The 16522-nt window shown below is 35.6% G+C and overlaps 1 protein-coding gene across 2 annotated transcripts in view; it reads right to left on the bottom strand.

Moving 5' to 3' along the window:
• The window catches only part of ENPEP (glutamyl aminopeptidase), a 112406-nt gene that overhangs the window by 47070 nt on the left and 48814 nt on the right, over positions 1-16522 (bottom strand). For both annotated transcript variants that reach the window (XM_067036485.1, XM_059066262.2), the window contains exons 4-8: positions 9765-9885; positions 7301-7455; positions 6524-6637; positions 2017-2151; positions 120-185 (exon numbers count right to left, since the gene is read on the bottom strand). In XM_067036485.1, the coding sequence (XP_066892586.1) occupies positions 120-185; positions 2017-2151; positions 6524-6637; positions 7301-7455; positions 9765-9885 (591 nt within the window). The remainder of the gene's footprint in view (positions 1-119; positions 186-2016; positions 2152-6523; positions 6638-7300; positions 7456-9764; positions 9886-16522) is intronic.

The following is a 16522-nucleotide window of genomic DNA, read 5'->3' as shown; positions in this document are numbered from 1 at the left end:
CCTTGAGCAAGGAAAGGAAAAGTAAAAAGGGAATTGTCCTTAATTAATCACATATCTTAACATTCATCAGTCATATACCAGTGTAGTTTTTGAATAATATTAAAAGTATTAAATCATACCTGACATCCTTTTTGAAATTTCTCTGGTGTTATCCAGTCTTCAAGCATTCTCAGAATGGAAGCTCCCTATAATGGAAAAGAATAGCAAGTTAAATTAATAAGGATATGTAAGAAACAAATATCAGTGATCACTATTGTGACTAGTATTTCATGATCCTATTTGTGAGATAATGTCTTTAAGATGATTCTGCTACATTATATGGCTATCAATCTGTGATTTTAGGATGAAAATACCACTTGGCATACCCCCTGTATCTATGCTTCTAAAATAACTGAAAGGCAAGGAGAAATTGATAAAATGGCCATTGTTTCAGTAACAAGGCTCAAATAATTATTGCACTTCACCACATGAACCAGTAGATGGGGCTTTCCCAATGAAAGAGAAACTGAAAAAAGTTTTAGAAAAGTCATGTTCTTTGATGAACAAGGAAAGCAACTTCAGGATAAAATTCTGGCTACTTCTTAAGTGTATTGGAGTATTTGGGAAAAATAATTATATTTTAACAGAGGGGAGTAGACAGTTGAGGAATTAATCTGGTCAGATAGTTTAATGTAGATTACGTATATAATTTAGGCATAAAATGCTACTCTTCCAAAGTGGTTTATCTCATTTGATTTTATTTAGTCTGAAGAGTCTGATGAATACTTCTGCTCTCTATTTGCTTTTCATATGTTATAAGATTAATTTTAAATGCATTATTCATAGATATAAAAATCAATTTTCAAGTAACCAGAAAAACATTGCTTCCCCATTTAAGTTAGCAATTTCTACTGTAATTTATTAAAATATAAGTTATTTTTGTACCTAGTATAAAGCTAAAGGCTTAGAAGCATTTATTTATTTCTGACCTAATACCTTATACCCATGGAATATCTAGGACTTAGGAAGAAGCTGATTTAATAAATATAAATGTCTTTATTAGAATATACTATAAGTGGATTAGAGATTTTCCTTTTAACAGAAAGATAAAAAGAGTCATTGACAATATAAAAGAAAAATGAGTAAAAGAAGCCTGAAATAATGCCATGAGAACATATGAGAGGGAAAGTCAAAAATATGATGCTATAAACTTCAAATACTAATATATAGAAGGCTTTTTCACTAAAGCCAATTTTATCTAGTATTCATTTTAATAATTATAATATTTTGTTTTAAATAAAACTTTGGGTATCACCCGGAACAGTAAAATGTATTAGTTTACAGTAGCTTTTGAACAACTTAACCTAGTGGGTAAACCACAAGAGGCTGGGGTGGAAAATTGACTAAATATGTTGCATACAGGTGTGGATTATGTTTAGAGGAGAAGCTACAGGAGAAGTTGTGGGAGAAAAATGGGTAGCATAAAGCTTCAGGTCACTATGGGTTATTAGCAACTTTTCATAAAATTTTACTGGATAAAAATGCCCCATCTATGACATGCTAACAAATTCATCTTTAAATCGTATATAAAAATGGATGAAAGTAATTCTTTCAAATGGAATTGGATTTAAGTGCTTGCTGGAAGCATTCTACTAGAAAAGGTGTCCACATATATGGCACTTCTCATTGACCACATGGCAGAAAAAGAAGATTTACTGTGTTTTAAAAAATCAAGTCAAATAACTTTAAATTGGATGCTTAAAGGGTAAATGTTCAGTTATCAGAATGATAGCCGTTATAAACAAAAGTTAAAAGAGAAACTTTTAAAAATCTGATTCAGAATCCTGTGACAATGACCAGCATTGATCATTTCTGCTGAAAATTACAAACTATTGAATATTCAGCATTTGGAATAAGTTCTACACTGTTTCCCAAAGCCCATTAACACAGTATAACCATTCTTACCATTTTTAGGCATTTACTAAGAGAAAAACCACTAAACAGGAAGACAATTCAAAAGTGTTCTATTTTCCACACCTTGCTATAGGAAATCCCATCAAAAACAGATGTTATTTCATCAGGAGTTGTTACAGTGGCTATAATTGGGTGTGAAGATATCAAAGAATCATCCTCTTGTACAGGTAATACATCTTCAAGTAGCATCTGATCACGCTGAAATGACAGAATGAACCAAAGAAATCTAGCGCTTCCTTTATAGTGGTTTATATGTCAAAATATCATTTATATAATACACATTGGGGGAAATAAATATAAATGACTTATATTATTGAAAACAAATATTAGATGTTCAAATTAATCATATTTTGCACTGATTTTTCTACACTGATTCCATTTCCTTCTACTTATAATTCCCTAGACTTCACCCCTATATGGCAGGCCAAGAAGACAGAAGCATTTATAAATTCTGTTTCTGCTACTTCTGTGTGACTTTCAGACATGAGCCAAACTTTTCAAGCCCTCTTTCATATGTGTGCAATAAGAATGATGATATCACCCCACAGATTTGTCTGAGACTTAAGGAAATGTGTTGATTTGCCAAAAATTGTTTTAGGGGTCTTTTTCCATTAATCATTGGAATTTGGATGATTCATAATTAATTGAAGAAAACATTAACTTTTGCTTTAGTTCTAATAATTACCTTCTCATTCCTGTCCTAGGTTTTCTCAGCAAAATAGTGTTTGAGAGGTCTAGCACTATAGTCAAACTCATAGGTTCAAAGCTCAGTTTCTCCACTTTCTAGACATGTGAGTTTAAGTAATATCCCTCACCCATGATGGCAGCTACTTTTTTAGAAATGTGCAGAGGATTTAATGAGATAATGCATGGCAGGCATTTGACATAGTACCTGGCACAGAGTGAAAACCTAACACACTAGCTGCTGTTATTATTTTGATTCTTAATCAATTAGATTCTGAAATCTAGTTCTATTAAATCACTAATAATAAAAATCAAAAGCTTTATTGATCTTACTTAATCAAAAATATTTCCCCAAAGGAGCATGCTATATTAGTTTACATTTTCCAATTTTGTGAATTCCACTTATAATAAGCAAGGTACTGTTGTCAAGTGATGACTGTCAATCAAGGTAATTTTGTCTTGGATTTTAATTTTTGTTCCCCTAAAATGTTTAGGTAAGAAGAAAGAATCTTAATCTCAGTGTCAGGAAATTTGACTCTCGTCTTGGTTGTGCTACCAATTGTCTGTGTGACATTTGGAAGTTACATTACCTTCCTGGGCATCAGATTTTTTTCACCTGTAAAATGAGGCTCCACTGTTGTGGTACTTATCAAGCTCTCTTGATAAGATAAGATACAGTGTATCTTTGTTTATTCCCTCCACCACCAGACCCTAAATTAGGAACTTCTATAAGGGTAGGAAATGTGTTTTATTCAGTTTTGGGTCCTCCGTAGTGTTCGCTGAATGAAGAATGAATAGATGAAGAATGAATGAGTTGGATCATATGATTAAATTTCATTTAAGAGCTGCATACTAAATTTTTCCAATATTTGTTCTTGAAACACTGAAAATGGAATGTTAAAATATTACATATACAATATATTATATAAACATTTCAATAAATTATGAAATCAGCAATTTTCAACATAGGTGAATGGTCCTCAACTAGGGGACATTTTATCATTCAGATGACATCTGGCAAAATGTGGAGACATTTTTCTTTTGTTTTCTCTTTTTTTAATTGAAGTATTGTTGATTTACAATGTCATGCTAATTTCTGCCGTACAGCAAAGTGACTCAGTTATACACATACATACATTATTTTTTATATTCTTTTCCATTATGGTTTATCCCGGGAGACTGGATATAGTTCCCTGTGCTATACAGCAGGACCTTATTGTGTATCCATTCTAAATGTAATAGTTTGCATCTACTAACCCCAAACTCAGTCCATCCCTCTCCCTCTCCCACCCCTTGGCAACCACAAGTCTGTTCTATATGTCTGTGAGTCCATTTCTGTTTTGTAGATAAGTTCATTGTGCCATATTTTAGATTCCACATATAAGTGATATCATATGGTATCTGTCTTTCTCTTTCTGACTTACTTAGTGTGATCATCTCTAGTTGCATCCGTGTTGCTACAAATGGCATTATTTCATTCTTTTTTATAGCTGAGTAATATTCCATTGTATATATGTACAACATCGTCTTTATCCATTCATCTTTTGATGAACATTTAGGTAGTTACCATGTGTTGGCAATTGTGAATAGTACTGCTGTGAACATAGGGGTGCCTGTATCTCTTTGATTTATAGTTTTGTCCACGTATATGTCCAGGAGTGGGATTGTTGGGGCATGTGGTAGTTTTATTTTTAGTTTTCTGAGGAACTTCCATACTGTTTTCCGTAGTGGCTGCACCAACTTTCATTCCCACCAACAGAGTAGGAGGGTTCCGTTTTCTCCACACTGTCTTATGGAGACATTTTTGGTTTCACAGCTGGGGTGGAGGGTTACTGGCATCTAATAGATACAGGCCAGGGATGCTGCTAAATACCCTACAATACACAGGACAGTCCCCACAACAAAGAATTATCTGGCTCAAATGTCAATAGTTCCATCCTTGAAAAACCACAATGTAGATTAATTTTTAAAGAAGCAATTGTTGCAAATTAACTTTTTCACTTTTTTATTATCGTTCAGTTTTAATTTATAGACTAACTTGTTCTCAAAGTATACTTTTGTGATATGAGAAAATAATAAGGATGCAATACCAAATACTAATTGAACATTTTTTCAGAAATTTCAGTTTTCATAATCTGAAAACATTTATTAGAAGTTAATTGTTTAATTAATTTTATAATTTAATTAATGCTTTTCTTGGTCCATTTTTTTAAAGTTGTTTTTTGAAATATAATTTACATTATTAAAATTTACCCTCTTAAAGTAGACAGTTTGATGAGTTTTGACAGATATAAACAATCTTAACTACAATCATAGTCAAGATATGGAAAAATTTCTTACCCCCCAAAGTTCCCTTGAATCCTTTTTCAGTCTGTCTCCTCCTTTCACCTCAGTCCCTGACAACCAGTGATATGTATTTTATTCCTATAGTTTTGTCTTTTCTAGACTGTCAAATAAATGGACTCATTCAGTATGTAGTCATTCACAGATGCCTTTTTCCACATAGCAAATGCTTTAGAGATTCATCCACAATGTTACTTTACCAGTACTTTGCTCCTTCTACTGTTGAGTAGTATTCTATTGTATCAATACACTACAATTTATTTATAAATTTGAGTTGTTTCCAGCAGTTGGCTATTATGAATATTCCCATTATGTGCATTTACATGCAGGTTTTGTGTGGACAAGTGTTTTCATGTCTCTTGGAGTAGCGTTGCTAGATTATATGATAAATGTATGTTTAACTTATAAGAAGTGGCCACACTATTTTCCAGGGTGACTGTATCATGTCTACCAGCAATGTATGTGACTTGAAATTGCTCCACAAATTTACCTACATTTGGTATTATCAGTCTTTTAAATTTTAGATATTTGGGATGGTTAATTTTATGTTACATTGATTGATGGGGCCATGGTGCTGAGGTATTTGCTCAAACATTATTGTGGGTGTTTCTGTGAGGGTGTTTTGAATGAGATTTACATTTAAGTTGCCACCAATTTAAGTTTGAGTTAACCAGTTTAACTTTTTCAGTTTTTAAAGCAGGTTATGAAAACTGCAAGGGCTGCGAGCATCTAACACTCTTCTTATTGTATCTAGTGGAGGGCAGTAGTCTATACAGTACACAACCTCCTGTAATGCTACTTTCACATAACCACACACTTATACTTTTATATATACAAACTGATAAGAATACCCACACCATCTAAATACAGATGAAAACAGATGTAGCTTTTTGGGAAAAATATCTGTAGAGTTCATAGAAGCCTCTGTTCCAGGCCCCTCAGAGACACAGAATAATAATAGTAATTACATGTACATTTTGGAAGCTTTTAAGCTTACAGTACAGAGAACAGTGTTCTTCTTTCATAGAGGACAGAACTGACTCAGGATATGTAACTTACTTGAGGTCACATTCCCTGTAACCCATCTAAGAAATGATGTGTACAAGATTTGAACCTGAGTCTAACTACTAAGTTTATGCATTTATCTCTTTACCATGTCATTTCAGCAACCTATGTAAGGGAAGTCATTTATAAAATTAGGCTTGGACATTTTTCAAAGGGTTAGCACTACAGATACTTTCTTGAACACAGAGTTGGCATTGTCTAAGCTAGATATTTTTTTCCTGCCTTGGCACGTTTTCTTGAATGACTCTACCAACCACATTCTTGGCTCGTGGTGGTCAATTGCCCTCTAGGGCCTGGGCATAGGCTCTGAGCATGGTGTAGTTCAGTGGAGGCAGCTGACTCCACCCCAGCCTCCCAATGGAATTCCCAATTCGATACTGCACTTGGCCCCAAACTCAGGGCCACTGTCATAGTCCAAAGGCTTCAATCAGCTTGACATGAGGAAAACAGATTTGGAACTTATATGTTTAGGGCTCACCATTTGCCACTCCTTTTCTGCATGGTCTACTCCCAGGAACTCAAAGAAGGAAGCAAACCCTTCGTTTAACCACAAGTCTTCCCACCATTCCATGGTCACAATATTTCCAAACCACTGAAATTATAAGCAAGAAAGAGGGTTAAATTCTCATGCCTTTGGTAGAAAGGCCTAGAAAATTTCAGTACATTCATTTGTTCGTGCAAATTTTGTCACTTGACACAAAAGTGGCAGACATCATACTTAGCATTTATTTCCTGCTTTATTTCTCCTGCTTTTTTTTTTTTTTTTTTTTTTTTTTTTTTTTGCGTTACATGGGCCTCTCACTGTTATGGCCTCTCCCATTGCGGAGCACAGGCTCCAGACACGCAGGCTTAGCGGCTATGGCTCACGGGCCTAGCCGCTCTGCGGCATGTGGGATCTTCCCAGACTGGGGCAAGAACCCGTGTCCCCTGCATCAGCAGGTGGACTCTCAACCACTGTGCTACAGGGAAGCCCTCTCCTGGTTTTTAAGTGATCTGAAATTCTTAGTTTATTGTCTTTATTTTGGTAGTACTGGGAAAATTTAAAAGTTATAGGAAAACCTCATGTGTTTACTAAAGGCAAAACAATGTGTCTTAAAAGTTTCTTTATGGTAAAATGTTTATTAGCAGTAAGAAAGACTTTCAAGCAGGATTTTCTGGGTTGGCTATTTTTTATTTGCTAAGTTATAATTTCAATCATTCCTATGGTCTTAAGCCACTTTTTAAAATAAGCTAAGTTGGTGCTAAGATTCTATACCTGATGCACAAGTTCATGGGCAACCACAGTGGCCACCCTCTGTTGGTTTGATGAGGCTGATTCATTAGGGTCATAAAGCAGGTTTGTTTCTCTGTAAGTGATGAGTCCCCAGTTCTCCATAGCCCCAGTGCCAAAATCTGGAATAGCGATTTTATCTATGGAAAAAGAGTCCAGTGAGAAATACATTCTTTCCATTTTGTTCATAACATTTCTTACCAAACTAAGTTCTTTAGATGAATGTTTTTTAAAAGACTAAAAATAATTTCTCAGAGTGAAAAACAATCGTCTATTTGTGTAAACTTTTCAGTCTTTAATGCACTCAAAATTTCCATGGAACTCTTCCTGTTGGCTCCAGATATCAATGTATCTTTTATTTTTTAAGAATACTATTGGCAATGCTCTTTTCAAGTCCTCTATAATTTTATGTCTTTTGTTCCTTTCTTTATTTCGTTTGCTTTTTTTCCCCATGACTTTCACTTAGATAATACCCAGCTTCTTTATGGGGGGATATGCTGTAAGGAATAAGAGAATGAAGTTTTCAAATTAGGTCTTAGAAGTACAGAGTTTCCAAGTGTGTAGAAATATGTTTCTGACCAAGGAAACAGATTATTCGAGAATACAAAATTCCACTTTTTCCTTAATTCTGTACAATTTGTGGTCAACCAGATTCCCTACTAATTGAATAGCGTACCATCCACTTGTATGTATGTATTAGTTGGATCAACATGGAATTGACTATATTCTCTATAAATTCCCTAACAGGTCTAAAATGTTGAATTCAATCTAGACTTTCTAGTCCTTATTTTTGCTGGGACCTATAATCATAGACATGCTATCTGACAGAAAGAGGCAGTGTTGATCAGTTATATGTTAAATCCCCAAACAGAAAAGGTTCAGTTGGATAAGTGGGCAAAACACAGCTTCTCCAGTTAATGAACTATAATAAGAATGGGATTTATTAATTATTACATAAAATTTAAATCAGGCACATAAATGAAAATAAATTTTTATCTAACATAAAGAAAAGGTCCTCTCTTTATGGTTAAAGTAAAGATTCTTAAAGCTCTTTATAAAAAGAATGAAAATGGATACATCTTAAATGGAGGTCAGAATTACAGTTTACTTTTAGTGTTATTTTCATTCTTAGGTTTGGTTATTTTGTCACAAGAGTACTTCTTAAAGTTTGGAGAAATATTCCCCCAAGGGCCAGTATTTTCCATAATGTTACAGAGTGTAATTTGTACCTAACCCATGAACAAAAGGAATTTTTTTAAACCTCATTTCTTTGGTGAGTATTGACATTATAATTAATTAACTCCTGTGCCTTTAATTTTGGGGGTGGATAAATGCAGTAATCAATTGTAAGGAAAGTCTAAGAGTCAATTCTGAAAGAGTTGAAAATGCATATAAAAGTGTGAAGAAGAAGAGGGAATATGGGAGAGAGGGAGGAAGAAAAGAGAACAGAGAAATAAATTTGTGAGATTTCCACTTCCCAGGTTATCATGGGTGGTACAAGAGAGATAAAGAGAAAAAGACTTTTAAATTAATGCGATTAACATTTTATTAGATATTCTGATTTTGATGGAAAATTGTTTCTCTTCCTGTCTCCTTCTCTAATAGCTGTTAAGCAAAAAAAAAAAGAGCATCCACAAAGTTGCTCAGAGACACAGCCATTCCCATGTAGAGAATTTGACATTCCAGTTGCTTTGCATTGGTAATTTATTAAAGTAATGGCAGAAACAGAAATAGAGAAGTCGATTGTTGGTTTGTTGGTTTTCTTGTTGCCTTCATTTCATCCCTACAGACATCTATATGGGTGTTACATTTAAAGTCTTTGCTAATACCACTCAAGCTTACTATTAAAGCATTTCTGCTGTTGACAAAAGTGTCATATCCATACCATTTTGATTATAGCACTTTTTATTTTAAAAAGGAAACATGTTCCCCACATTCTCCATATTAGAAAAAAATACTTATGGAAGGAGCACCAGTTCATTTTAACTGCTGAAGAATCTAGAATTAGTCTTGTACAACAATGGAAAGACTGGAAGTACATGGGACTCTGACAGCATTATTTATCCCTATTTATTAACTCACTGATGGTAGGGAGGCAATGTAAGCTATTGGGATGGGTACTAATTTTGAAATCAGCTGATCTAGGTTGCTCTTTCTGGTTCCGTTCCATCATTATCAATGTCTGCAGTTTTATTTATATACTTCAGTGTTTATTTGGGAATAAAATACTATACATTTATCAGGTAGGAGCAGAGTATAGACATTATTCTTAGAGGAATCCAGAATGAATCTTTAAGCATCTAGTAAGTATTAGATACATAGTATAGGCATATGATGAAAAGACTAAGGGATGACCATTAACTAAGGATGCTAAAGCTGGAGGAAGTGAGTTAACTTAGGTGAAAACAAAGGCAATATTAAAAATAAGAAAATAAAAAATGGTTCTCACCTAATTTAGGAAGAGAATAATTCATAGCGAAGTAGTCTTCAAAATAATCAAACACACTTTTAGTTATATTTGCAGCATATTCAGCTGTGTGCTTTTGCTCTGGCTGGACATATATAGTGAGCTATTAAAATAAAAAAAATTCAGTGAAAATTCTTCATTTGAAAAAACACAAAAACTATGATACATAACATAGTAGAAAGAAGGTGGGCTTTGGAGCCAGGTAAGTCTAATTGGTATCCCAGTTCTGCATGGTCTTGGAAAAATCACTTCACGTTTCTGAGACTCATAGGTAAAGGAAAAGAATACTGCATAACTCACTAAGTAATTTCAATGACTAGAAATAATGTAAGACACAATGGTTGGCATAATGTACAGTATATTTTAAATGTTACTACTTTTTTCTACTTAGAACATATATTGTCTTCTTAATATTTGTGTATCTATGTATTTATCTCTCTTTGTGCAATTTGTCTTTGAAGAAATAAGGCATGATTTTTTTCTCATCTAAAGAGCCCTTAGATATGTGTTTTCCATTTGCTTTTGTATCCATTGCTACCCACACTACCCTTTTGATATATTAACTATTCTACGTCCAGAGTCTAAAATACAACTCAAAATTTTCTTGAGAGGGAGGCATCTTGATAAGCCAAATCTTGATAAGCTACATCTCTAAGTATCTAGGATATTATTTTTATTCTATGACATAATTTATAAATCAAACCAAGTATAGACGTTTTACTCCCCAATTCTAAGCATGTATAACCCCAAGTAGCCAACAAAATATTGAAGGAGAAAAACAATATTGGAAGATTGATAATATCTGACTTAGAGACTCACTGTAAAGCTACAGTAATCAAGACAATGTGATATTAACAAAACAATAGAAAAATAGATCAGTACAAGACAATAGAGAGCCCAGAAATAGACCCACATAAATATAGTCAACTGAACTTCAACAAAGGAGTAAAGGCAATACAATGGAGCAAAGACAGTATCTTCAACAAATGATGCTGGAATAACTGAACATCCATCTGCAAAGAAATGAATCTAGACACAGACCTTACACCCTTCACAAATATGAACACAAAATTGATCACATACCTAAATGTAAAACACAAAACTATAAAACTTCTGGAAGATAACATAGAGGAAAATCTAGATGACTTTGGATATGAAGATGACTTCTTAGCTTTACCACCAAAGGCATAATCTATGAAAGAAATAACTGATAAGCTAGTCTTCATTAAAACTTTTGCTCTGTGAAAGACAATGTCAAGAGAATGAGAAGATAAGTTGCAGACTGGGAGGAAATATTTGTAGAAGGTCCATCTCATAAACAACTGTTACACAAAATATAAAAAGAACTCTTAAAACTCAACAAGAAGAAACAACCTGATTAAAAAATGGGCCAAAGACCTTAGCAAGACACCTCACCAAAGAAGATATACAGATGGCAAGTATGTATATGAAAAGATGCTTCACATCATATGTCATCAAGGAGATGCAAATCAAAATAACAAAGAGGTACCACAGCACACCTACTACAATACGAAAATCTAAAACACTGACAACACCAAATGCTGGTGAGGATGTGGAGCAATAGGAATTCCCATACATTGCAGGTGGGAATGCAAGATGGTACAGCCATTTTGGAGGACAGTTTGGCAGTTTCTTACAAAACTAAACGTACTCTTAACATATGGCCCAACAATTGTGTTCCTTTGTGTTTACCCAAAGGAGTTTAAAACATGTCCTGAGATTGGTTCAAGATGGCAGAGTACAAGGACATGCTCTATTCCCTCTTTTGAGAACACAAGAATCACAACTAACTGCTGAACAATCATCGACAGGAAGACACTGGAACACACCCAAAAAGATACCCCACATGCAAAGAGAAAGGAGACGCCACAATGAGATGGTAGGAGGGGTGCTATCACAATAAAATCAAATCCCATAACTGCTGGGTGTGCGACTTACAAACTGGAGAACACTTATACCACAGAAGTCCACCCACTGGAGTGAAGGTTCTGAGCCCCATGTCAGGCTTCCCAACCTGAGGGTCCGGCAGTGGGAGGAGGAATTCCTAGAGAATCCGACTTTGCGGGATTTGATTGCAGGATTTCAAAAGGACAGGGGGAAACAGAGACTCCACTCTTGGAAAACACTCACAAAGTAGTGTGTGCATCAGGACCCAAGGGAAGGAGCAGTGACCCCATAGGAGACTGAACCAGACCTACCTGCTACTGTTGGAGGCTCTCCGGCAGAGGCGGGGGCAGCTCTGGCTCACCAAGGGGCAAGGACACTGGCAGCAGAAGTCCTGGGAAGTACTCCTTGGCGTGAGCCCTCCCAGAGTCTGCCATTAGCTCCACCAGAGAGCCCAGATAGGCTCCAGTGTTGGGTCGCCTCAGGCCAAACAACCAACAGGGAGGGAACCCAGCCCCACCCATCAGCAAACAAGCGGATTAAAGTTTTACTGAACTCAGCCCACCAGAGCAACAGCCAGCTCTATCCACCACCAGTCCCTCCCATCAGGAAACTTGCACAAGCCTCATAGATAACCTCATCCACCAGAGGGCAGACAACAGAAGCAAGAAGAAGTACAATCCTGCAGCCTGTGAGACAAAAATCACATTCACAGAAAGATAGATAAGATGAAAAGGCAGAGGGCTATGTACCAGATGAAGGAACAAGATAAAACCCAAGAAAAACAACTAAATGGAATTGAGATAGGCAATCTTCCAGAAAAAGAATTCAGGATAATGATAGTGAAGATGATCCAGGACCTCGGAAAAAGAAGGGAGGCAGAGATCGAGAAGATGCAAGAAATGTTTAACAAAGATCTAGAAGAAATAAAGAACAAACAAACAGATGAACAATACAATAACTTAAATGAAAAATACACTAGAAGGAATCAATAGCAGAATAACTGAGGTAGAAGAACGGATAAGTGACCAGGAAGACAGAATGGTAGAATTCACCGCTGCAGAACAAAATAAAGGAAAAAGAATGAAAAGAAATGAAGACAGCCTAAGAGACCTCTGGGAAAACATTAAATGCAACAATATTTGCATTATAGGGGACCCAGAAGGAGAATAGAGAGAGAAAGGACCTGATAAAAGATTTGAAGAGATTATAGTTGAAAACTTCCATAACATGAGAAAGGAAATAGCCACCCAAGTCCAAGAAGTGCAGAGAGTCCCATACATGATAAACCCAATGAGAAACATGCCGAGATACATAGTAATCAAGTTGGCAAAAATTAAAGACAAATAAAAATTATTGAAAGTAGCAAGGGAAAAATGACAAATAACATACAAGGCAACTCCCATAAGGTTAACAGAGGATTTCTCTGCAGACACTATACAAGCCAGAAGGTAGTGGCATGATATACTTAGAGTGATGAAAGGGAAGAACCTACAACCAAGATTATTCTATGCAGCAAGCATCTCATTCAGATTCAATGGAGAAATCAAAAGCTTTACAGAGAACCAAAAGCTAAGAGAATTCAGCACCACCAAACCAGCTCTACAACAAATGCTAAAGGAACTTCTCTAAGTGGGAAACACAAAAGAAGAAAAGGACCTACAATAACAAACCCCAAACAATTAAGGAAATTGTCATAGGAACATACATATCGATAATTACCTTAAACGTGAATGGATTAAATGCTCCAACCAAAAGACACAGGCTTGCTGAATGGATACAAAAACAAGTCCCATATATATGCTGTCTACAAGAGACCCACTTCAGACCTAGGGACACATACAGACTGAAAGGGGATGGAAAATGATATTCCATGCAAATGGAAATCAAAAGAAAGCTGGAGTAGCAGTATTCATATCAGATAAAATAGACTTTAAAATAAAGAATGTTAAAGAGACAAGGAAGGACACTACGTAATGATCATGAGATCAATCCAAGAAGAAGATATAACAATTATAAATATATATGCACCCAGCATAGGAGCACCTCAATACATAAGGCAACTGCTAACGGCTCTAAAAGAGGAAATCAGCAGTACAATAATAGTGGGGGACTTTAACAGCTCACTAGCACCAATGGACAGATCATCCAAACAGAAAATTAATAAGGAAACACAAGCATTAAATGGCACAACAGACCAGATAGATTTAATCGATATTTTTAGGACATTCCATCCAAAACCAGCAGATTACACACTCTTCTCAAGTGTGCACGGAACATTCTCCAGGATAGAACACATCTTGGGTCACAAATCAAACCTCAGTTTAACAAAATTGAGATCATATCAAGCATCTTTTCTGACCACAATGCTATGAGATTAGAAATCAATTACAGGGAAAAAAACATAAAAAACACTAACACATGGAGGCTAAACAATACGTTATTAAATAACCAAGAGATCATTGAAGAAATCAAAGAGGAAATCAAAAAATACCTAGAGACAAATGACAGTGAAAACACAATGATCCAAAACCTATGGGATGCAGCAAAAGCAGTTCTAAGAGGGAAGTTTATAGTTATAAAATCCTACCTCAAGAAACAAGAAAAATCTCAAATAAACAATCTAACATTACACCTAAAGGAACTAGAGAAAGAAGAACAAGCAAAACCCAAAGTTAGCAGAAGGAAAGAAATCATAAAGATTAGAGCAACGGGCTTCCCTGGTGGCGCAGTGATTGAGAGTCCACCTGCCAATGTGGGGGACACGGGTTCGTGCCCCGGTCCGGGAAGACCGCACATGCCGCGGAGCAGCTAGGCCTGTGAGCCATGACTGCTGAGCCTGCGCGTCTGGAGCCTGTGCTCCACAATGGGGGAGGCCACAACAGTGAGAGGCCCATGTACCACAAAAAAAAAAAAAAAAAAAAAAAAAAAAAGATTAGAGCAGAAATAGATGAAATAGAAACAAAGAAAACAATAGCAAAGATCAATAAAACTAAAAGCTGGTTCTTTGAGAAGGTAAACAAAATTGATAAACCATTAGCCAGACTCATCAAGAAATAGAGGGAGAGGATTGAAATCAATAAAATTAGAAGTGAAAAAAGAGAAGTTACAACAGACACCACAGAAATACAAAGCATCCTAAGAGGCTACTATAAGCAACTCTATGCCTATAAAATGCACAACCTGGAAGAAATAGACAAATTCTTAGAAAGGTATAACCTTCCAAGACTGAACCAGGAAGAAACAGAAGATAGGAACAGACCAATCACAAGTAATGAAATTGAAACTGTGATTAGAAGTCTTCCAACAAACAAAAGTCCAGGACCAGATGTCTTCACAAGTGAATTCTATCAAACATTTAGAGAAGAGGTAACACCTATCCTTCTCAAACTCTTCCAAAAAGTTGCAGAGGAAGGAAAACACCTAAACTCATTCTATGAGGCCATCATCACCCTGATACCAATACCAGACAAAGATACTACAAAAACAAAATTACAGACCAATATTACTGATGAATATAGATGCAAAAATCCTCAAGAAAATACTCGCAAACACAATCCAACAACACATTAAAAGGATCATACACCATGATCAAGTGGGGTTTATCCCAGAGATGCAAGGATTCTTCAATATACGCAAATCAATCAATGTGATACACCATATTAACAAGTTGAAGAATAAAAACCATATGATCATCTCAATAGATGCAGAAAAAGCTTTGGACAAAATTCAACACCCATTTATGATAAAAACTCTCCAGAAAGTGGGCATAGAGGGAAGCTACTTCAACATAATAAAGGCCATATACGATAAACCCACAGTAAACATCATTCTCAATGGTGAAAAACTGAAAGCATTTCCTCTAAGATCAGGAACAAGACAAGGATGTCCACTCTCACCACTATTATTCAACATAGTTTTGGAAGTCCTAGCCATGGCAGTCAGAGAAGAAAAAGGAAATAAAAGGAATACAAATTGGAAAAGAAGAAGTAAAGCTGTCACTGTTTGCAGATGACATGATACTATACATAGAGAATCCTAAAGATGCTACCAGAAAACTACTAGAGCTAATCAATGAATTTGGTAAAGTTGCAGGATACAAAATTAATGCACAGAAATCTCTGGCATTCCTATACACTAATGATGAAAGATCTGAAAGAGAAATTAAGGAAACACTCCCATTTAACATTGCAACAAAAAGAATAAGATACCTGGGAATTAACCTACCTAGGGAGACAAAATTCCTATATGCAGAAAAGTGTAAGACACTGATTAAAGAAATTAAAGATGATACAAACAGATGGAGAGATATACCATTTTCTTGGATTGGAAGAATCAACATTGTGAAAATGACTATACTACCCAAAGCAATCTACAGATTCTATGCAATCCCTATCAAATAAGCAACTGCATTTTTTACAGAGCTGGAACAAAAAAATCATAAAATTTGTATGGAGACACAAAAGACCCCGAATAGCCAAAGCAGTCTTGAGGAAAATCAATGGAGCTGGAGGAATCAGTCTCTCTGACTTCAGAGTATACTACAAAGCTACAGTAATGAAGACAATATGGTACTGGCACAAAAACAGAAATATAGATCAATGGAACAGGATAGAAAACCCAGAGAGAAACCCACACACCCAAGGTCAACTAATGTATGACAAAGGAGGCAAGAATATACAAGGGCGAAAAGACAGCCTCTTCAATAACTGGTGCTGGGAAAACTGGACAGCTACATGTAAAAGAATGAAATTAGAACACTCCCTAACACCATACACAAAAATAAACTCAAAATGGATTAGAGACCTACATATAAGACCGGACACTATAAAACT

This window comes from Kogia breviceps, chromosome 6, assembly GCF_026419965.1.
Source record: "Kogia breviceps isolate mKogBre1 chromosome 6, mKogBre1 haplotype 1, whole genome shotgun sequence".
Lineage (NCBI taxonomy): Eukaryota > Metazoa > Chordata > Mammalia > Artiodactyla > Physeteridae > Kogia > Kogia breviceps.
This window is presented reverse-complemented; position numbering and strand designations above follow the sequence as displayed.